General features: G+C 40.9%; 1 protein-coding gene across 24 annotated transcripts in view; it reads right to left on the bottom strand.

Annotated features, from left to right (window-relative positions):
- Window positions 1-24907, bottom strand: part of CCDC91 (coiled-coil domain containing 91) — a 344415-nt gene that overhangs the window by 268693 nt on the left and 50815 nt on the right. For 20 of the 24 annotated variants that reach the window (XM_070049574.1, XM_051850358.2, XM_051850365.2 and 17 more), the window contains 2 exons: window positions 6585-6628; window positions 3729-3807 (listed from right to left, as the gene is read on the bottom strand). In XM_070049574.1, the coding sequence (XP_069905675.1) occupies window positions 3729-3807; window positions 6585-6614 (109 nt within the window). In that variant the 5' untranslated portion in view covers window positions 6615-6628. The remainder of the gene's footprint in view (window positions 1-3728; window positions 3808-6584; window positions 6629-24907) is intronic. The other 4 variants (XM_051850367.2, XM_070049592.1, XM_070049587.1 and 1 more) reach the window with 1 other exon arrangement.

Genomic DNA, 24907 nt, shown 5'->3' with positions numbered 1-24907 from the left:
ATGTGAGGAGCCAACCTGCACAGCTCACTTACTCTGACTGGCAGTTCACTCATCTCGGCAGCAGCAGCACAGCTTCCAAGCCAGAATCTTCAAGGGGCTCACCATGTAAATGATGCCGATGTGCCGACGTACAGAGATGCACGGGCAGAACCGCAAGCTACAAACAAGCACTTTGAGAGACACACGAGGCATCCCAGGCCAGTACGAAAACATCTCCATCCCAGCTCCAGTGCGGAAGCTGTGTGACCACTGTGCACTCCAGCCGAACATCATCTTCACAAAATGCCCGTTCTCACCCCAACGATGAAGGTGGCTATGTGCCCCCCGAAACACTTTAAAAACCTAAACCAAATGTTTCTGAAGTACTGCCTCGGGTTTTAAGCTGTGGTGAAACTTGGATACAACTCATCTTTAAAAAAAGATTGTCCATATACATTGTAGACCAGTGAGCTAGAGGTGGAGGAAAAAAAAATCAAAGGAGAAAATAGTCTTACACTGAAAAGGATCTGCCGTAGACCTCTCAAAAGTTCCTGCCTCCAGTGGTCTGGAGTGTGGAGATGATGAAATTGTTTTGCTCACTGGATTGTTCCGTCACTCGCACCTCAACAACGTCCGGCTCCCAAACCTGAACAGCCAGAGGGAGGTATGCCGTTTAACACAGGACAAGGTCGTGAGTCCAGAGGGAGCTCTTCTGATCTGGTTCAATTAAGCGAATGCTGATAGGGGAAGGAGGGAGGGAGGGAGTGAGAGTGTGAGTGTGTGTGTATGTGTATGTGTGTGTGTGTGTGTGTGTGTGTGTGTGTACACGAGAAAGTTAATGCTCTCATTCTTATTTGGCCATGCTTGGAGGATATGACCTTCAAGTACCCAGACATGCGCAGATGTCACACACAATGCTCACTCCTGAACAAGAGGAATTGGATAATCTGCCCACAATAGCCAAGTCTTCAGCGCACTGCCACGATTTATTAGATGGATTTGGTTCCTGCTTTCACACAAAGTTTTTTATTTTTTTTTAAAGTGCAATTTGGCTTCCACTTCCAATCTACTGAAACCATTCCTCAAAAGCCACTGCTGACCATCTGGGGATTTTTCCCCAGCCTCCGATCTCAATGACCTCCCTATGGCTCGGACACCAGTGACCGCAGCATCTTGGAAATTTTCTGCTTCTCATTCCAGCATTGCAGAAGCAAGCCCTCTGCCCCTTGCAGACTTGTATCTGGATTCCTCCTGAGCCCTCACTGTGGACATGGAAGTCAATCTGCTGTCCACACAACGCTTCTCCTGGTGACCAACTACTATTGTAGCTGCCATTACCAACGGGAATGCTCCCAGACCAGCTGCAGCCCGGGCTGCTCTGCTGAATTCCAGCCACCTAAAAACCACGTGGCTAAAATAAGTTCACTACAGTCCCCTGCTGTCCCAAAGCAACTTCCAGTCTTTCTGAACCAGGGCGTGACACCTCACCCATCCATGCTGACTCCTCCTTCACTCATATCAACACTTTTTTGAAAGCAACTGATCTACTGAGAAAGCAGCCATTTGAGGAATGAAGCAGTAGATAAATAAATATAAATAAATAAGCAATAAATAAATATTTATTTATTTGAAAGTCAGAGTTACACACAAAGAGAGGAGAGGCAGACAGAGAGAGAGGTCTTCCGTCCGATGGTTCACTCCCCAGATGGCCACAACAGCCGGAACTGCACCAATGCGAAGCCAGGAGCTTCTTCCGGGTCTCCCACGTGGGTGCAGCAGCCCAAGCACTTGGGCCATCTTCTACTGCTTTCCCAGGCCACAGCAGAGAGCTGGGCTGGAAGAGGAGCAACCGCGACTGGAACTGGCACCCATTTGGGATGCCGGCGCTTCAGGCCAGGGCGTTAACCTGCTGTGCCACAGTGCCAGCCCCCAAAAAATCTTCTTGAACTATCATTGTCATCATCCATGCAAGAGGAAGCAGTGGTCAAACTGCCCACCTTACAAGAAACAAGCACGTGACAGCCACTAAACCTCCTAAGCCATTAGGAGGAGACAAACGTCACTTACTATTCCCACTCTCCCTGTCTGTTCCCTCTGCCATGCTAATCCATTCATCCAGCTACTGATTCACTTCCATTTATTTTTTCCTTAATTATTCATTCTCCTGGTGTGCACTGAGGGCCAACTACGAACCAGACACTAAGCTTCGAAGATACGGAAGTGGGGGTGGGGAGACTGTGACACAATGGTGAAGAAGCCAGTTGGGATGCCTGCATCCCATCCTGGAAGGCCTGGTTTGAGTCTCAACTCTGTCTCTGATTGAGTTTTTGCTAATGTGCACCCTTGGAGGTAGCAGATGAAAGCTCAAATACTTGGCTCCCGGCCATCCTTGTGGGAGATCAAGTTTGAGTCCTGGGCTCCTGACTTTGGTCTGGCACAGTTTATGCTATTGCTGGAATTTAGGGAGTGAACCAGTTAATGAAGACATCTCTCTCTGTCTCACACACACACACACACACACACATGCGCAATGCAGACATAGGACACACATAGTGCCCAATCCCCCAAAACATAGATGGACACGGAAGTCAACAGATACATGAAGAGTAAAGATGTGAGAAACCTTACTGGGAAGATGTCCCAGAAAAAAAAAAAACAGTAAAGCAGTCAGCAACACATTAAAAAAACCTAAGTAAGTGTGGTGAAGTAGCGTCAGAGAGGGACAACAGGAATGCGGACAATTGCAGGCAAAAGAAACCACACACATACACACACACACACACACACACACACACGCCTCCACCCAGGCCATCCCTCCCTTGCGTTTATACATTTTTTCCTTCCCTTCAAAATCTTTCCCCCACTGTCCCATATCTGCCTGCTGAAATCATGTGCAATCCTCCTAGTCCGGATCAACAGTACACACCGGCTTCAAGGACAGTACTTGACTCATACCAGGCAGGAAATAAATGTTTGCCAAATGAACAGATGACAAAATTGCCACTGTCCCCAAGTAACAAAGCTCTCTGTATTCCAGATGTGCGTGCACCTGCCCCATCTACTCCTGAAGTGAAGGACTCATCTGTGTTCTCTGTAGCCTAATAAATAATAAACACTCAGTAAGTATGAGTTGAAGAACCAACTAACAACCCAGGACTAGGCCAAGCTGTTACAAGCTGCTACAGCTTCCAGCTTCGGCTCCCAACTACACGATGATTACGCAGAGAAGTCTAGAAAGTTCAAAAATTTCTATAGATAGGAACTACACTAATAACGAACATCAAGTTCCAAATAACATAACTTAATTTTTATTTAATTTCTTAGTTACTTAATTTTAATGTGGAATACTTTTGCATGAGTCCAATATTTAAAAACTTGTAAATCTAAATACTGGTGAAGATGATAAATTATTTTTACAATACAAAAAAAGCAGACTTCAATTAATGAACTGAACAATCAACTAGAATCATTTCTCACCCCACTTCCCTAAAACTAAGATAAATTAGAAAGCATAAATGGTACTTTAATTTCATTTGGCATTTATGGTATCATTCTTAGTCAATCCCCAAGCCTCTTCGCAAAATGGACTGTGCAACTCATAATATGTTATTAAAAGATAAAACTAAAGAGTAAACCTGGGTCATTCCACTTTTCAGGTCAGAGAAGATCAAGTGACAAAGTGAGAAAGACTTTCAAAAAAAGGACAAAGTCGTTGAAGGGGAAAACTCCCCATTACTGCTCCCCAATACCTGTGGGAAAGGCAGCCCACGGGATGGCAGGGGACGTCGCCTGAGCTTCACCATGGCCATCATCAAATGTCTCCGCAGCCTAGAACACAAAGACGAAACTGTTTTAGATGCTCTGTGAAGCCGGGATGCCATCAGAAACAAGCAGGTGGCCCAGGCTAGGAGCCTACATTCCGGAGCACACCACACACTCAGATCCCTGCTCAACACCCAGCTGCTTCTCAGTCTTCACTGCCACCACCCCCGCCACTGTCTACCACTCCCAGTGTGCCTGCCCACTCCTGAGAAGATGTTCTTTCCTAGGTGGGCATTTGGTCAAGGCTAACAGGCCAGCTGGGGCTCCCGTATTCCACAGTGCAGTCCTGGGTTTAAGGTGGGCTCTGTTCCTCCCTCCGGCTTCCTGCGAACGCACACCCTGGGAGGTTCAGGCAGCTGGGCTTCCGCTACCCATGTGGGAGACTCAGATTGCTTCCAGCTCCAGCTTCAACCTGGTCTAGTCTTGTCCACTGTAAGAACTTGGAAAGTGAACCAGCAGCTAGGAGTGTGCCTGTGTGCGCACACACACTCACTCTGTCTCATAAATGTTTTATATTCCTTCCTTATTCACATAAATCTGAATCTGTAAATGAATTATTTACTTTATATACGTGTAATTACATTTCTACATGTGAACTTTAGAACTAAGTATTCTAACTTAATTCGCCACAACAATTCCCATTTATGTATGAAAAAATATTTTCTTGAAAACCTAGGTATCAGGTATGGGTTTATGGTATAACAGTTATGATGACATTGGAATGCCCAGCTCCAATATCAGAGTCCCTGGGGTTAAGTTCCCTGGATTCCACTTTCAATTCCAGCTTCTTGATAACACAGACCCTGGGAGTCAGCAGGTGATGGCTCAAATGTTAATGTCCCTGCCATCCACATAAGAGACCCACATTGAGTTCTGGGCTCCTGGATTTGGCCTGACTCAGTCCTTGCTACCATAGGCATTTGGGGACTGAACTAGCAGACGGAAAATCTCTCGTTCTCTCTCTGTTTTTCAAATAAATAAAAATAAGTAATTTTTTTAGATCTAGAGACTAAATCTTTTTCATTAGTATCAGACCTAATAATACATTAATCTAAAGAAACATGATTCATCTCTCATCTTCTTGAATAACCTACTAGCTGGATTTACTAACACTCAACACTAACCGCTAAAGCGGACATTTTCGGGTCACAGGTCCTTTTGATTGGGGACAATTACTGAATGCTGAGTTTATAGGTAAGAAGGCAGAAATTTCCAACTCTTGAGTGTGCAGGTCACAGTCAAAAGATGATTGACAATGAGAGCCAGGGTTCCATGTGGATTCTGTGTTGCACTGTTAGCTAAGAAGTCAAACAGAACAGCGTGCCAAGGTGTGAAGTGACCTGGGGTACAATGGCAGCTGCACTGACTCTGAAACAGAGATGCACTTTACCTAACCAAGGACACAGTGCTCCCAAACTCCTACAGCAGAATGTGCAAAGAAACTTCGTGAGCACAGTGATACCACAGTGCTTGTGAACACTGCGCGCACGGACTATGAAAAGGCCTAGAGTCACAAAGCCTGACGCGCGGGTGCAGCTGTCACTGACGAGCACCACACACACTACTCCCTTTTTCTGTGTAACACGTCGGGCATGGCTTAAACAAAGGAGATGACGCTAGACTGTAACTTTCGAATAGCTGACTATTCCCAAATAACAAGCCAGACCAGATGATGTCAGAAGCATATATTTTCCCAAGAATGGAAGAAATTTTAAAAATTTTCAATGTCACATTTCAGCAACATAAGGAAGATTTAATAACCCAAAAAAACTCAGTATTTTTTTAAAGGCAGGCACTATGCAAATGTGCTAAATAAGCTTCAGATCTAGCACAGAGTACATTCACATTCTAAACACTTTCCTACTGCTAGGTATTATTAAAGATTGCCAAAAAGGGGTCCTAACCTAAACAATCCTAATCTAAAAACAAGTCACACCATTCTTTCATGAAATTCACAGCACTGAGTATAGATTTTAAGATCTTATTTATCCTATTAAGGTCATTAATTACATTCCCTAATTTTTATAATTCCTTTTTTTTTAACCAAACCCAAATTCACTGAAAGTCATACGTAAAAATTAAATAAAAAAGAAAAAAAAATCAGCGAGCTCACTTAATGGTAGCGCCAAGCCCTGAGCCTCGGCATCCTGACTCCTAATCCAGAGATTTTCCTGCAAGACTATACTGGCTCCATAAAAATAACTGGGTTATAAAATATTTCAATAAAATGAACACACATTGAAAAGGATTAAGGGAAAGACAGTGCCGCTTCTGCTAACAATTTCCACTTACAAAGTCTCCAACCCAAACCTGGGAGAATAGTTTAACAACGCAAACACACTAATTAGGTTTCCACGCTGCTATGTACCCAGTATACTAAATCAACTCATTACAGGTGTAAACATGCAAATATGTGACAGGATCCTTAATACACGGGCCTCATCTCCCAAGTATTTCCGAATAGACACGTATCCCAGGAAAATCATCTGCTGGCAATTTCGGAAAGCTCTCTTCCTTGCTGCTTCCACTGGTAGCACTTAATCACCTCAATCTAGACCATTCCTATGGGCAAGACCAAATGGTCAACCACAATAAATCACTTAGCTTTCAGAGGGGGTATTTTTAACTTTTCGTAATTCCTTCTGTTTTTATTATTATTATTTCAGGGTGACAGTCAACGTGAGCAAGGAAAGAACATGAATGTCATCGCAAAATAACACATTTTCAGAAAGAGTTTATTGTAATCCCACAAAATTTAAACAGATGCAAAGAGTAGTGCATACCTCAAAACCACCGAAATCGTCATCATCCATTCTTCAAGTGGCACCTGAAAAATGCCAAAAGACGTTTAAACAAGCCCCTCCCACACAGCCTTCTATGTCAACTTTAATGTAGGTACACACTTTGACATGTACATTACAACTATTTCATTTAAGTAAAAAAAACTTTCTTTGAGCTATCTGTGTATGCATTTTTGGAGCAAAAAGAGTTGGTAATTGGCTTTTACTTTCTGGCAAAATTAGCAAATTCTGTAACTTTTTCAGCAACCATGTATTTTGCCATTTTATGTTGAGACGCCAGGAGTGGAAAAATATTCTTTTACATTTTAATTTGCTTTTCCCAAATTGGCGCTAGGGCTCAATTCAATAATGCTTCCTGCTTTTTGCATCTATTCCTCAGTTGTCTGGCAACATCAGCACAAACTCCAGCGAAGAACAGGACTGCGGTGAGTTTTTGGAAATCTGTCCCCCACCACAAAGGTTCTTCCCTCGGTTTCATGGCCGAGGCTGATTTAGATTTTCAAAATTGATCAGCATTTTTGAGCTGTGGCCACAACTTCTGGAGCCTTCTGATATGTGTATTTTTAGCTGAAACTGCTTTGCACTTTTGGAAAAATGTGGAGCAAGTTACTAGGTTGATCAAGATAAATCAAGTCATGTATTCACGGGAGGATGGGGATGAGAAAAACACAAGCCGATCTCCAGAGTCCTCTCCTCTTTACCCATGGAGCATACAGGAGAGGTGTGGCCTTTTTTTTTTTTTTTTGGTCCTAAAGCCATTATTACTGAAATAAAACGATAATACCATTGATAGCTATGCTTCAGAAAAAGAAAAAACAAGCAATGAAAAAAAACTTTTAAAACGGGAGTCTGAAAAGGTGAAGTCAGTCACAGGCAGTACACACTAACGAGAAAACTCGCTGAGCTCTCAGTCTGCAATGATCAGCTGCCACCAAGGTTAAGCTGATCAAAAATAACTGGTTTCCTCTCTTTCTCAAGTCAGCACAAACATGGGCCTGATTACGGAAAACAATCCTCTCACTTCTAAAAACGCAGCTGTGAGAAGTTAATCGTATGTTAAAGGACAATCCTAAAGGCATCTGCTAAGACATCAGCTGTGAGTGGTTCTCCATTGCTCTACTTTGCCTTCTCCCTGAAATCAACACTAACGCCTCCCCAGAGCAAACACAGAAACTGTCAATGCAAAGTAAACGATGAAAAACACTCATCTCCTAGACTGCCTTCCAAAGCTAAATAAATTTATTTTCAAAGAAACTCAGTGGGTAGTGACACCGAAAGGAACACATGGAGACAGATATAAAAAGGAAGAGCACTAAGTCAGCCAGAATACGATAAAATATTGTCACCATTACTCACAACTTAACAATCTGATGAAAATTTTTTAAAAGATGTCTTTCTCCAAAAATTAAAGCTGAGCAAGGCATCCACATGCAGCACTTAAGAAATACAAACCAGACTCCAGAAACTTCTGATGGTGGTTAGTCTGAAATGGAATTCACATTAATTTTGTGTTGCAAGTGAACAGAAATCTGTACGTGATTACATTTTTCATGAAGAAGTTATGAAAGGAGAATGATATGGATACTGAAAATTAACCAAGTCAGACTATAAACACCAAGTTTGTCTTTTCCACATGTATCCCATGAATCTCAGGAGACAATTAAAAATATTTTTAGCATCTATAAACGCTGTACTCAAGTCATATGGTTTCAAAAGAATGGAATTTTTAGAGTAATACTTCTATGTGTTTTCATAAGACACCTCCCAATAAACTATTCGTAAGTTTCCAGAAAATGTGAAAACATAAACAAACACCCCTGCCTAACAATCACTGCAGCTTATTTGCCTGTGGAAATGAACCAAATACCAACAGTTTGCTAACCACTGATTTAGCTCAACAAAAGAACATTATTAGCGGCCACCGACGTGTTCCATACCCCAGCAACTTCTACACAGGAGAAAGCAGATGGCAGCCTTCCTCTGCTGTATTTTCAAAAAAATATTAATACATTTAAGAAAACAAATGTCTTCAGTTTCTTAAACTTCAGTACTAGAGAAATATTATTTTAAAGCACTAATCTTTCTCCAAATAAGTCAGATTTTCAATGCTACAAGTTCTGTTTCTTTCTGAATATAAAGAGTAGAAGGAAAGAACATTCATAGCATCTGTTCATAAAAATCAATCTTAGAGCCGGCGCCATGGCTCACTAGGCTAATCCTCCGCCTTGCGGCGCCGGCACACCGGGTTCTAGTCCCGGTCGGGGCGCTGGATTCTGTCCCGGTTGCCCCTCTTCCAGGCCAGCTCTCTGCTGTGGCCAGGGAGTGCAGTGGAGGATGGCCCAAGTACTTGGGCCCTGCACCCTATGGGAGACCAGGATCAGCACCTGGCTCCTGCCATCAGAACAGCGTGGTGCGCCAGCCGCAGCGCGCCGGCCATTGGAGGGTGAACCAACGGCAAAGGAAGACCTTTCTCTCTGTCTCTCTCTCTCTCACTGTCCACTCTGCCTGTCCAAAATAAAAAAAAAAAAAAAATCAATCTTTACAAAATAACAAAAAATGAAATTATGTGTAAAAAAAAAAAACTTAGTGTGAGTGTGGGCTCCTTTATGAATCTGGCTACTCCAATACATTTAAAACGTGATTTCTCTACAGTGCATTCGTGAAAAATGAGAAGATTTCTGGCACTTCACATTATATTCCGTTAAATTACAATTAACATACGAGTACACCAAATATATTTGTTTTCCAATTTACAGAACCATGAAACTGTGCCAAAATCTACAGATCATGGAAGTCATCCTCTTCAGTCAGGGCAGGAAGAGAAAGGTACACTCGTTATGATTAAAGATCAACACTGCAAGGTTTCATAACACCTAGGTTTATCAACTCTGACGTCTTTCTATCTAAATTTAATCTTTCTATTGCTTTGTATTAATTCACTACTTACCTGTTTCTCAGTATTTATTACTGAAAAGAAAAATGTATAATCCGGAGAAAATATGTATTTCTAAGAAAAATGTATAAATAACACTCAATGCCACAAACTTTTATTAAGCAACTCTGTACAAGACATCAGTCCAGGTCCTAAAGAAGTTACCATCTGGGGTCCGGCGTTGTGGCGGAAGCAGCCACCTACAGTGCTGGCATCCCATATGGTCACCAGGTCAAGTCCCGGCTGCTCCACTTCTGATATAGCTCTCTGCTATGGCCTGGGATGGCAGAATATGGCCCAGAATATGGGTCATCACTAGCGCATGGGAGACCTGGCTCCGGATTGGTGCAACTCTGGCCATTGTGGCTATTTAGCGAGTGAACCAGCGGATGGATGACCTTTCTCTCTCTCTCTCTTCCTCCCTCCCTCCCTCTCTCTGTCTCCACCTCTCTGTAACTCTGCCTTTCAAATAAATAAATAAACCTCAAAAACTAAAAAGAAATTACCAACTGGTATGGAGAGACAGAGTAGACTGTAAGAAAATCATGCACATACAAACAATATCTGAAGAGAAACAGCCAGAACGAGAACAGAATCCCCAAGGAACGGGGAATATTCAGGGGATACACCTGACCGGAAGCACCACGGGAAGTTTCAGACCCACAGAATTTCAAATGGCGCCTTAAGAACTCAACACTGCACTCATGTCTTTACCCAAAAGTCGTCCTCCAAGACAACAATCATTTGTTTTGACTGTTTGCTTCCCTATAAAAACGGGGTTATAGAGAACATGAAATGGCCAAATGCTTGGGCTGAAATCCCAGCCCTGCCACTTCCTGTGTTAAACTGGCATACGGCTTAAGTAGTCTGTGACTCAGCTTCTTCTTCTGTCAAATGGGAACAGCGCTAACAACAGCACCTGACCCCTAAGATCATTACAAGGAATGAGTAAGTTAAAATAGATGAAGCCCTTAGGAACACAGGCTACGCAATCAGTGCTTTCCTCTTGTATTTGCACAGGCTACCAAGGATGAACAAAGGTATGGAGAAAATCTGTATTATAAAAATAGAGACCAAACAGACACAGAAAGTTGGAAGAAACACAGGCTACCCAAGGGAGAAAATTTTTTAAAAATAAAAAAAACTTAAAAGTTAAAAACTGGGGCAAGACTGCCAGGATGCGCACATCCCGTGACAGAGTAGCTGAGTTCAATTCCCAGCTCCGTTCCCAATTCCAGCTTCCTGCTAATGTGCTCCCAGGTTGGCAGCAGGTGATAGTTCTAGTACTTGGTGAAGAAATCATTAATAACTGAAGAAAATTCTCTAAATGAAAGATAATATATCCACATGTAACGAGGGGAAGAAGCAGAGGAAGAGACAAAGGAAGGGAGGGAGGGAGGGAGGAAGTTAGAAAAAGAACCCACAGCAAGACACAATAGAGACAGAAAGGATCCTGCAAGCTTCAAGAAGATAAAGTAAGTCTCACACAAGTAATGGAGGATATCATGGCGTCAGACATCACAGCAGCATCTCTAAGTGGAAAATAATGGAGTAATGCTGTTTTAAAAAAACTCAGAAAATTATTTACAACACAGAAGTCTGTAATCAGTCAACCCAACAAGTAATTAAATGAAGAATAAAATCATGTTCACACCTGTAAAAACAACTGTTATTTCCCAAACACTGTTTCTAAAAAAAAAAAAAAACTTTTTAATAACTTATTAATGGGACCTAAGGAAATAAGACAAAACACTACATGGGACTACGAAGTAAGAGGACCAGCTAATGTGAAAAGCAAAAAGAATTCTCCCAGAATGATGGAGAACTGAGCTCCCCTGGGACCCAGGGAGCCAATCTTCAGAACAACCAGTCTAGACTGGAGCAGATCAGAAAGCTCCTGGGAGACATATTCAAGAAAATGACATCAATAAACGATCTCAGATGTTTTACCATCCTGCAGGTGATTTAAACTGGGGAGAAATTTCAGAGTGGAATTAGCATGAGAACCAAGTGAAAACAGAGAGACGGCAATGTTGGACAGCTGCAGGAAACTCTATGTACCGAATTTTTCAGCTGTGCACACTATAAATAATGAATTATAATATAATCACACTGGAGATGTAAGAGAAAATCAGCTCTGGGGTGTGAGGTAGTGGAGAGAGTAAAAGATAACTGAAGCCCCATCTTTCATATTAGAAAGTGGATGGGTTCTGAAATCGGAAGATCAAAAAGATATATAGGTAATCATGGAAAAAATCAGCTGTGTGTTAAACATCCCAACTCCAGAAAGTAGAAAGTGAGGACATGGAAAACCAGCGAGGGCACAGGAACAGCTCTGTCAATACAAGTCTTCCACAACCTGAAAATACGGGCATAAGCAACAACGTGCTGTGAGCCATCCTCCCCACGACCCTCACCGAAACACTCCAGAGAAAACTCAAGGACAGCTTCTTACCACAAAAATAATTTTTAAAAAAGAGGCATAAATGCTTTAGAACAGTGTTTAACCAATGAACAAAGTGGAAAGTTTCATATTAGTCTGTTATAACATGTTCCCACACTACCAGTATTTATACAAGAAGTCAAGCTGTATGTATTTTGAGTTGTATCTCTAGACACCAAAGCTGCTCAAATGAAAACAAATCAAAAACAAAGCAAAAAAAAAAAAAAATGTGAGAGGACAAAACCTTTAGATAACTGACATCAACACATAAAACTGTAGGCACTGGGGCACTGTGGGTGAAACTGCCACTTGAGAAATGTGCATCCCATATCCGAATGTCTGGGATCAAATCACACCTCTGCTTCCAATCCAGCTTTCCAATAACATGTACCACGAGAGGCCGCAGCTGATGCCCAAAAACACGGACCCCTGCCACCCACAGGGGAGACCGATATGGAATTACTGGCTCAGGGATTCTGCCGGTGCAGCCCTGGCTGTCACAGACATTCAGGCTTTGGGAAGTGAACCAGCAGACAGGAGTGGCTGTCTGCCTGTCTCTTTTTTCTCACTCTACCTTTAAAATCAGCAAAAAATAAATACACAAAAATAAAACCTCAAGAGATCATCTAGCTATTTAGCCCCACTTAAGTGTGCCCAGCTGTCCTTAGCACTCAACTCAATCTGCATCCCATCTGGGAAACTACTTGTTGAACACCCTCCTCATAAAAGCAATGACATTTTTCCATTGGATCCTGTTTGGTGCCATGTTTTCTAGAAACAGGAGAAGCAAGTATGTTTTTCTGATTCTCTAGAATAAAAGCGTATTGGAAAGAGGAAACAGGAAAAAAAAAAAAAAAAAAAAACACCATACTCTCTTCTTAGTTAAAATGTAAAAATGAACAGCCATTAAGACTGAGACAGGGGCAGGCCTTGTGGCACAGTGGGTTAAGCCACAGCCGTTGATGCCGGCATTCCACATGAACAACAGTTTGAGTTCTAACTGCTGCAATTCTGATCCAGCGCCCTGCCAGTGTCCCTGGGAAAGCAGCAGCAGATGGCCCAAGGGCTTGGGACCCTGACCCATGTAGGAGACCCAGATAGGCCAGATAGGCCTAGCCCAGATGTTGTGGCTATTTGTAGAATGAACCAAATGACAGTGAATCTATTTCTCACTTTCCCTCCCTCCCTCCCTCCCTTTCCCTCCCTCCCTCTCTCCCTCCCCCCCCCCCCCGTAATTCTGCCTTTTTGGATAAATAAATCTTTTTTAAAAAACAATCAGATTGTTTAATCATGTAAGATTAGAATTTCAGGCTTCTCTGTTCAAAGAAATTATCTGTATACCTAAGTTACTGTAAGAACTCTGCAGGTCCCACAGGGACCATGGATTAATCTTTTCTTCATCCCCTAACAGCTTCAACTAGAAGTTCCTAGAACATGGTAAGGGCTCAAAGAATATTTTGAATTAATACTCCTGGAATAAATAACTGAATTTACCCAAATGAGTTACTAATAGTTCCCACATGATTCCTTTTTCCCTCTAATTTTTCCAAATAAAAATAAATGGGAGTCTGGGCAGCAGGAGATCAAGTTGCCAACACTAAAACAGCTCTGCCATATTAAGGCAACAGACTGAAGGCTGACATCTTAAAGGAAATGCCATAGCTCCATTCTACTCTGCTCAACCAATGAATCAGTGTTGGAGCTAATAATAATTCTGAAACCCCCAATTCTATACCCTTTGGTTAATTCTTCCCGCTCTTCCAACACATTAACAGCCATCTCTCCCCAGGCTGAGCTCTTCAATCCTATCTCATTACTCTCACCTTCAAAAAAACTGCACGCAATCCCATGATATTAATGGTCTGCACAAATTTGCCAGAACCAACTACTTCTCTGGGCCCTGTCCTATTTCGAGCCATGTAATGACATTTTTAATGTGGCCTTCTGTCAACTCAGAACTCTGCATCAACTGTACTCCTATTTGGGCAAAATCTCATGCCCCAGTGACTATCAGGAGAGATACACTGCTTTCTACTCTTACATTTTAAAAGAAAATATAGGCCTTCTATCAACAGAGGGCAACAAGAATGGAAAAATGATATAAGCCCTTTATCATCTTTACTCCTCTCCAGCAGAAAAATCCAAATATTTTTGCTAGGAGGCCATCCACAGGTTCCTCTACCAGAAAAGATTAATGTATAAAGTTGGGTGTGCCTGTAAAGTATCCATGCTTAGCTTTCTCACTGGAGAACCCACAGGCAACATACTCTACTTCTATTCCAGCTCCCAGGAGAAGCTCACCAGATAAAAACTTGGCATGGAGACGTGTGCTTTTAGCCACTCTGCCTGTGATGTGAGATATAATTAATGTAGAAGACAACTTGCAGAAACCTCATTTCAGCCTTAGGTGTACACTAAGGCATTAACCTCAGAGCCGCTACTCTCACTCCTTATGACTTCTGGTTCTACTTCTCTACTGATTCAGAATCCAGAGTAGTCCAAGGCTACGGACAATGGCTCTCCACCAAGAGCCACCACCAACACCCAATTTCCTGTCTTCTGGTAAGAACCACCAGGGAAAACCACTAAAAATTGATGTTTCTCTTCTTCACTTGAACTCTCAGCATTGCCTAACACACCCATTTTTCCATCATTCTTTCTCTATTCTCCAGAGATGCCCAGGACTCCTCAAAGTCCCATCCTTTCTATTCCTTTCTACAATCCAACCAAAAGGCCAAGCTAAATAGAAGCACGCACTGTAAGAGAATCCCGTTAACTACCAGTATCCGTAGCCAGCTATTCCACTTTATTTTGTTCACAAAGGAAAAGGAACATCTCTACTTCCTTAAAACTAATTCCTCCATCTGCGCTCTCAGACTTGGCTCTCTTAATAGCGTCCTCTCAAATACTCAGAAGCTGATAGCAGTCCTGGCAGCTTAGATGCTGGTTAGACACTTGTATCCCACATTGGAAGACCTGGGTTCAATTCTTGGCTCTGCTCCTGATTCCAGTTTTTGCTGATGAGCGAGGGAGGCAGCAGACAACAACCCAAGTAGATGGGTCCCTGCCACCCACACGGGAGATGTGGGTTATGTTCTCGGCTCCTGCCTACAGCCTGGTCCAGCCCTGGCCACTGCAGGCATTTAGAGAAGGAGCGAGAAAATGATGGTTATGTGTGTATGTGTTTCTCCTGCTTTCTCTTCCAAATAAATAAGAACTTTATTTTGGTATTAATAGACCCATAACATCATCTTTTTGATACTGAGTGCCCCCCTCCATAAACACAGTGTATCTCATCACTAAGATTCACCATGGTTAAGTCTCTTTTTAATGCGTACTTATGAAAGTTTATACTTTTCCTAAGGAAATCTTGCACATCGCTTATTAGTTCTATACCTAAATACTAATATGCTATGATGCTATTTTAATGTCTTATTTTAAGTTACATTACCCAGTTTATCATTGTTGTATGACAATGTAATTGTCTTGTGTATATTTATCTTCTATCCATTCACCTTTGGTAAAGCCTCATTTCTTACAACTTATCTGTGTATTACTTTTATGCGTAAATGATACTGAATCCAAATCATAAGTTTTATTTCCTGCTTTACAATTCTTGCACCTCGAAGTCTTTTTTCTTGTTTTAATCACTGACTATATCCTCCAGTGAAATGCTACATACCTGAGGTAATGTGGCCAATTATATTTTCCAAAGATGATCTCAAAAACATCTCCCATTGCACATCTCCTTCTGAGAATGAACAGTGATATTCCTCCCATTTAGGGGAAGGGTCTCTGACCCATCCCCCTGGAACCCGGGTAGATTACCATGACTTCCACAACCAATCGAGTATAGCAGGAGTAACACTGTGCGCCTTCCCTGGCTAGGTCACAGAAACGCAATGCACTCTGTCTTGTGCTCTTGTGTCTTGGAACTTAGATGCCATGATGTGAGAAAAAACAAACCAGCCCAGATGACAGCCTAATTGAGTTCCCAGTAGACAGCCAGCACCAAATTACCAGATGTTCAGATGAAGATACTTCTAGATGATTCCAGTCCCCTAGCCACCGACTCATCTCCAATGGTCAAATCATCCCAGCTGAGGCACTTTTTCAAAAGGATGGAGCAATAAAAATATCTTATTCTTCACTATCCAAGTTCCTGACCTTCAGAATATCCACAAGCATTAAAAAAAAATGGTTGCTTTATGCCATAAAATTTGATATGCCTTATTATGTAGCAGGAATAGCTGGAAAAGATAACATCACACCTTTACTGTCCCTGATTTTACAAGTAATCTTTTTAATATTTCCCCACTTAGAAACACAGCTGTTGATTACTGCTTGTTGCGTTTTTTAAATATCCCCTTAGAAATTAAAGAAGTTTCCTTTTTTCCTAATTTGCTAAGCATTCTAAATCATGAGCTTACACTGACCATCGAAAGCTTAAATTATCATATTTTTTCTCTTAACCTAATAATATCATCATTTACATTGCCAGTTCATCTAATAGGAAACCATCCTTGCATACCTTGGATAAACCCAATTTGATGCTGTTTGTCTTCTTTTAAATGTTAGCCTCAATTTCCTAATACATCTGTAATTTTCATTTCTTATAATATCTTCATCTGGTTTTGCTATCAGAATTATGATGGACTTTCATAACCAGCTGTGGAATCATCTCTCTTTTTCTACCAATTAAAAGAGATTGCATCATATTGGAATAATCTATTTCTTAAAATTTTGGTAGAAACTTGCTTACCACATCATCTAGGCTTCTTGCTGTCTTTGTGGGAAGATTCAATTTCTTTTAATTATAGGATGATTCAGACACTTAATTTCGCCCTCAGTTTTTGTAAGTAATATCATTCTAGAAATGCTGTCTATTTTTAAATAGTTGGCTTACAGTTAGCAGTATTCTCATTATGCTTTTGATCTCTAATTTTTTCTGTGGTTGTGTCTTTTCTTCAGCCTATCTGAACTAATTCTATGAGTCCACGAACAGAATTATTTTATACTCTATATCCTTGCTCATATTTTTTTCCCCTTTGATCAATCAATTACCACAGGAGGAGAACTGGAATTTTCAGCTATAAAAGTAACTGTATCAATTTCTCCATACAATTCTACCAATTTTTTACACTACACATTCCTGGGTAATGGAGTGAACTATAATAATTTTATGTTGCCTCAGCATCCACTTCACCTAAGTTTAACTTTCTCAGGGCAGAAATGGGGCTGAGTCACCACTGACACACTTTCCAGTCGTCTGCCTCCTCTTACTTCCTCCACATGCTCAACCCAGATCCGCGCCTTAACAACCACCTCCCAGCTCCATCCCCCTGAGGCGAAGCTAGATACTGCCGATCCCACTCACCCCCAATTCCCAGGGCCCATGTGGACTGTCCGGACAGGCACAGTGTGACCCCTGGAGAACTTGTGCCTATTCACTGTAAATCCTCCAACTGTAACAACTCACAAGAAACCTCTGGACCCCAAGACAGACTCTGACCCACAGATTTCTCCCTCCCTCTCTCCCTTGTCCTCTCCTCTCCTCCGCTCCCCACGGCTGAGGGTGTATGTCCCTCCCTCTCTCCCTTGTCCTCTCCTCTCCTCCGCTCCCCACGGCTGAGGGTGTATGTCCCTCCTCTCTCCCTTCTCCTCTCCTCTCCTCCGCTCCCCACGGCTGAGGGTGTATGTCCCTCCTCTCTCCCTTCTCCTCTCCTCTCCTCCACTCCCCACGGCTGAGGGTGTATGTCCCGGGGGTTCCCCCTACCCACCTACCCGGGATCTGTAAGTACTAAGAGCTGCTTCTGTGATCTCATGTGCTCTATTGCACTGCCTCCCGCGTCTCACCCCATTTAGAGATACACAGTGGCTTTCTCAGGAACGATGCACTGGATACAGGTCAGCCGATAGCCACAAGTGCATCTGCCTTCACAAACAAGTCTCCTGTCATACAAGGCACCCACAAGATAAAGAAGCATCCAGCACACCCATAACCAAATCCTATGGAGTCCCAACAGGACAGGGCAAGAGCTAAAGCCATGCTCTAGACAGACTTAAAGACCCAATTAGAAGAAAAATACAACAGTGAATTTTGCCCTTTATCATAATAAAGTGATCATGCCCTAATAGGATGTTACTTATTTTAAAGCTGATTTAAGATAATATTAATACAGCTAAGCTATTTTGGATTTTTAAACAACTTTTGAAAATTGTATTTGGAATGTAAAGTAAGAGACAAAGACAGAAATGAGAAACCTTCCATGTGCTGCTTTACCCCCCAAATGCCCACAATAACCAGGCCGGACCAGGTCAGGTCCAGGACCCATCCAGGTTTTCCACATAGGTGGCAGGGATCCAGGTAAGTGAGCCATCAGCCACTGCCTCCCAGGAAATCCATTAGCAGAAAGCTGAATACAAACTTGAGGAACCTGAACTCAAATCAAGGATGCTGGCATCCCAAGTTTCAACTTAACGACTGAGCCAGACAGACACCCCCCCCCATTTTTTTTAATGTCTTGAGACTGCACAGCTTACTCTCTCTGCCTCCCTCCCACAGCTAACTGGCTGACATTCTCAGCTCCACAGTCTTGGGCCCTTTTCTCTGTAATGACCCAGTTCTGAATGACACGGCGCTGCCCCCAGCCCTCTCCCTGTGCAGTCTCACCACATTCACCTTTTCTAACACACTGTATCTGTCTATTTCGTTCTGTTTAATGATGATGCTTGTTTGTCTTTATCCTCCTTACAACAAAGTCCCACGAGGATAGGTACTTCTGTCAGCTTGGTTGATCACGTGTGCCCAGCAGACAGGCAGCAGCCAATGTAGTCTTGTTAAACAACAAATGAAAGACGCTCAAACCCCCAAATTATCACGAAAATACAAATCTCAGAAAGACGTTTCTTCATATCCCTCAAACTGCAAAGATTTCAAATATAGCTAACAGAAATGCTAGAACAGCACCAGGTGTTATTTACAGATGGGTTGTAGTCAACCAGGGGTTCAACAACCAGGGGCTGTATAGTAAAGCTGACCACTGCAACACCTTCCCATGTGTGCCAGGAGTCTAGCACAAGAATATCCATGGCAAAACTGTCTACAACAGTGAACTCTAGTAACAAAACAAACGCCCGTCACGAACTCCACTAGGTACTTGGGACAAAGAGCAGGGCAGGGTAGATTAGCTGAGACTTCCTCATGGTACAGCAGGGAAGGAGATGCTTAGCCACTCACAACACAGGCGCAGTAAAAGGAGGCAGCCACCTGAAGGAAAGGCAGAAGGCCCTCACAGCCTGCGAGCACGGGCAAACATCAGGGATCCACAGGGTGCTCACTCAGTCTGTACAACCTTTTCCAGAAACAGGAACAGGAAGGGCTTCTCTGCTTACTGAAATTCCTTTTGTGACCAAGAACTTATTTTATCATGGAGAAAGCCCCACGTACATATAAAAGAATGTGAGTGTGTTCCCTGACTATTCAGTACAGTATTTTACAAATGTCATCTAGGGCAAGTTGGTTCATCACGAAGTTTAAACCTTCCATCTCCCTATTATTTGCTGTCCACCAAGTGTCCCCGTCTTCAGCCACCCTTGGGTATCTGTCTATTCCTCCCCGCACAGCACCCAGGTTTTCTGTATACACCCAGAAGCACTGTTACTGCTTGCAGGATAACATGTCTTCTCAACTAAGTAACAATTCAACCATGATGAAGTCTTCATTTTTATCTCCAGAGTAACTATCTGACATTAAGTTTAAATTATGACATTATCATATAATATTAACATTTATTAATGATACTCCGGCTCTCTTATGAGTGACATTTGCAAAGTACACTTTCTTCTACCCTGTTACTTTTTACCTCTAAGTGCGCTCTAGTATACAAAACTCCTAAAATAAACAGTCCAACAAACTGCGTCACATCCATACCACTGTAATATTTATCAACTATAAAAAGGGAAGAACTACTGACAAACTCAACATGCTGGAGCTGGACAGATCTCAAGGTCACTCACTATTCTGGGTTAAAAAAAACTCAGAAGGTCACATACTATACGATTCCATTCACAGGACATAGGACATTCCCCATGTTACAAAATTGCAAAGATAGAAAATTAGTGGTTACGAAGGGCTGGGGATGGTGAGTGAGGAGAGGGCAGGACTGACTATAAAGGGTTACCCCAGAGGAGATCTTTGCGGTGATGGAATAGTTCTCTTTCTTGGTTGTAGTACAGATTACACAGGTCTACATGTATGACAGAAGGCAGAACTATTCACACACCTTGTGTAAATGTCAACTTTCTGGTTTTGATAGTGTACTGTAGTTAGAAAAGATAAAAAATTCGGGAAACTGGGGGAAAATAAATAGGACCCCTCTGTATCATCTTTGCAAGTATATGAAGTAATCTATAATTATTTCAAGGTTAAAAAAAAAGTTTTTAATTCACCAGATATTCAGCTTTTATTGAGGATGCACTCCCGCCTGCAGTGCTGGTATCCCATGTGGGCACTGGTTTGAGTCCCAGCTGCTCCATTTGTAATCCAGCTCTCTGCTATGCCCTGGGAAAGCAGCAGAAGATGGCCCAAGGCCTTGGGCCCTGCACCTGCGTGGGAGACCCGGGAAGAAGATCCTGACTCCTGGCTTCATAATGGCACAGCTCCGACAGTTGCAGTCAATTGGGGAGTGAACCAGCAGATGGAAGATCTCTCTCTCTCTCTCTGCCTCTCCTTCTCTCTCTGTGTAACTCTTTCAAACAAAAAAATAAATCTTAAAAAAAAAAAAAAGATGCACTCTACTAAAACACAAATGCAGCTCTTCTCAAATGTGCTTTGACTTAAAGTAACTATATTTATCTTCAAAATGCTCTACAATTTTATCATCTATCTTCATTTCTTTACACATTAATTTAGTATTTTCTAGAAATATCAACACCAGTGACCTGAGAGAAGAGGTGTGCTCAGTTCAGGGCACAATTAGTATTTATTTCAGTGAATGAGATAAAGAAAACTGTCAAGGGATAAATTAGCCAACAAAAGCAGACTAACAGATGATCCAGATGTTGCAACATGACAGGATCTTAAAAAAAAAAAAAATAGAGGAGGAAAAAACTTGTGATTACTAAGAGAACATGACGGAAAAGGTAGAAAACTCCGATGAGTAGCTATCAACACAATTAAACTATTAGAAAGAATTAAGTAGAAATGTTGCTAATGAGAAACACAATAATACAGAAGAATTCCTTTTATTTATCAGTAAATTTTACAGAAGAAAACATCAGTGGACTTGAAAACAGATCGATATAAATTATCTGAATCAAAACATACACAAACGTGTACATGGATGAAAGACACCCAAAAGCTGTAGGATATTTATCAGGGGGTCTATCAAATGTGTAGTTAAAAATCTCAACCAGTGGATGTGGAGAGAATGGGACAAAGAAATACTTGAAAATATCTGAAAATCAGTTAAAGCCAACAAACGACAAATCAAGTTAATCAGAGAACCCAAGCAAGATAAATACTAAGTATAAAGTAACTCAAAACCTCATGTGAGGTAAAATGTAATACCAACATCCAAAACAGCAAGGTTTATGGAGACTTGCAGAGACCTCTTAAAACAAGACACAAGGTTAGTAACAATTTCCTTCTCTCCTCTCCAATATGTAATGAACACCTTTTTTATATATTTCCCCATACCATTTTTCCGACTTTCAAAGAGTGTGTAAAGATTTTATCATCAAATAATTGAGTAAGATACAATAGCTAAGTTATTACAGAATTCACTGGCTAAATGTATACCAACACTATGACCTAAAAGGCTAATTATTTCCAGAGATTTGGCCTAATTTTTTTCCCCTGATAAGAAATATGGCAGATAAAACCAAAGACTTCTTATTAATAAATAATCAACAATACTACAATTTTCACAATCAGATATTGGTAAAATGATTCTAAATTTAAGCATTCTTCAAACACCAAAGGCATAATTTCAAAATTATTTTATCACCAAGAAAATCCATTCCATGAAATTAGATATTAATTCTTGATATGAGTGGGTCTTTTAATTTTGCTTTTCAGATGTGTCCAACACTTTTTACCAGATTTTACTACCAAAACAAGATAAAAATCTGTTCACTATAATCCTACCACACTGTTTTCATTTTAACCTATTTCCTTCCAGTACTCAAATATATGTACATACACATAAACTGTACATAAAATTAGAAATTCCTCATTAGATTATATAGTTCTTAATAGTTTTCATAATTAATAGTCTCTATAACTGTCTTATGTACATACCTCTATAACATTTCATCAGTATGACAATAAAACAATTTTCATTAATGTAACAATATAACATTAAAGCTAATACAACATATTCCCAATTATATAGCTAAACTACAATGATGGGGAGGCATTAACTTCTTTCCTCTTCTGGGTTATTTCCTTAATATAAAATCCCAGATACAAAACATAGCTCAAAAAGTATAAACAAGGCTTGATACTGTTTGCTGAATCATGTCCCAAAGGAGCTATACTAAGGGACATATGGTTTGTTAAAACATATGGTTTGTTAAAAATCTTTTAACACAAACAGAAAAGATAATCGTCAATGTTATCATTAAAGCAAATATGATCATCGTAATATCAAAACTGCTGTTTTCAGTTCATTCTTTCCTCTTGCTTTGCTGCTTCCCTGACCTTACATACAATCCCACAATCCCTCTCACTACCTGGCCCTTCCAACCATTCACCCACCAATATGGCCCAAGTCAACATCTACCCTATATCTCTACTCTTACATCATCATACAGAAATACATATTCTTCAATACATGGCTGCATACATGGTGGTTTCACTGCATTCTTTAATGTAGCCTCACATTTTTCATCATCTTATTAAAAACCTGTGAGAAGTGACTCCTAGTCTACTGGTGTGTATCTGACTCATTCTTTTTCGTGGCTACAAAGATTCCATCTACAGATATGTAAGACACAGATACTTACTCAACCATTCCCCTGTTGGTAGACATATACCATGCTTTCAGTTTATGCTCCTATAAATGCTTGTACAGAAACTCTTACACATTGAGGTATGTTTCTATGGGCTAGATTCCAAAGAAGAACTGGTGTATGTATGTATATATATATATATATATATATATATATATATATTCAATTTTAATAGATGTTGCCAGATCACTTTCCAAAAAGGCTCAACTAATCCACATTTCTACCAGCACAATTAAAAAAAAAAAAAAAAAAACTTTTCCCTTAGTTTCCTGCCAGGAATACATTATTGTGTGTGTCCCTCTCTCCCCTGCCCTTCCCCCTCCCTCTATGTCTCTGTCATCAAGAAGGGTTGGTGCTACAGAGGGCAGCTTGATAGACACAAGGTTCCCTCACATGTTTAATATGCATTCTCCTGTTAGTGAGTGTGAACAACTACTCATATGAACAACTATTCGTAGTGAGTTTGAACAACTATTCATATTAAATATTACTTCTCCATACCTGGTACTATTTTCCTTTTATCAACATCTGAGCAGTGATTACATATAGCAGAATTTACTCTGTCCTCCTACTCTCCTTCCCTCCATTCTCCCCTTGCAAATATTTTTACAAAACCCATGTGTATTCGCTACATGTTTTCATTCAAAAGTTAAGTTTCGGGCAAGTATTTGTTTTTCCTTTATACCTTGCCATTTACAATGGTGGTTAAGAAAGCCTCCTTCACCCTGGTGAACAAACAAGCTATCTACTACATTTAGTGCATACTATTTATTAAGTCTTTCCACGTGGAAATCATTTTTGTGTACGGTCTAAGATACAACTGCAAGGAACAGGATTTGTTTCCCTCCAAAAGGATAGCCCGATGTGCCAGATCTACTCACTAAGCAACCATGCCCATCCTCTTGTACTAGACTTTCATGTCCTCTTCTATATATGGGGATCTACTTCAAGACCATCCATTCCATTCCCCTTATTTTCACTCAAACACTGTCAAACATTCCACCTTGACCACCCCCACAGCCTGCGCACCTACCACCAAAGCTGACAACAGAAGAGCTCCATTGTTATCTGCAGAATGAATGGATGAATGAATCTCAATAAACTGATTTCCTTATTTGTAACTACTTGACAGCAGTGACTAGCCTAGTTTCTTCCTACATGTTATGCCCTGTACTTATTTCTATAGCCAATATACAGCAGAATACAAATACTTCCTAATTAAATAATTGTAATAGAAATAGATTCTTGTTGAACTCTAGGAAGAAACTGCTTTGTTTTACAAAATTAACCTTGTTGAATCACCGGAGTCCAACTAAGTATTTCCTTAGGGTTACCAGAGTCACAACCAAATAATCATGTAAGTAGTGCCAACAAATTACATACAACACCAAGCTTCTCTTTTGATTAACAATTGAAGAGAACACCCAAATATTACCATATCAAACTGATTTAAGTTGACTAGTTCTATTCTAAACCACATCAAAACAGTATATTTTTAAAATGATATCCTGATATAAGATTACGTCTACCAAGTACAAACTTATTTTCCGAAAATGATAAAGCAACCACACATTCTAAGACCTTAACAATAAAAATTAGATATCTACTGAAGAAGACCTATAGCAGCTTGATTCATAATCATTAGCAATTGCACAAGAAGCCTTTCAGTATGTAAAAGAAAAAACTTGGCATCTGCACAACATGGAACACTTTCCAGTCACAAAAATTAGCTATGAAACCATAGAAAGACAGAAACAAATCTGATACAGAGCCAAGTGAAAGAAGCCAGTCTGAAGAGGCTGCACATTACTATAATTGTATGACGTTCTTTAAAAAGGCAAAACTGCAGAGATGGTAGTCACATCGGAGGTTGCCAGGAATTAAAGAGGTAAGGTTGAATAGCTAAAGTACAGG

The sequence above is a fragment of the Oryctolagus cuniculus genome, chromosome 9 (assembly GCF_964237555.1).
Source record: "Oryctolagus cuniculus chromosome 9, mOryCun1.1, whole genome shotgun sequence".
In the NCBI taxonomy this organism is placed as follows: Eukaryota; Metazoa; Chordata; class Mammalia; order Lagomorpha; family Leporidae; genus Oryctolagus; species Oryctolagus cuniculus.
Note: the sequence above shows the minus strand (reverse complement) of the source record. Positions and strands in the feature narration are given on the sequence as shown.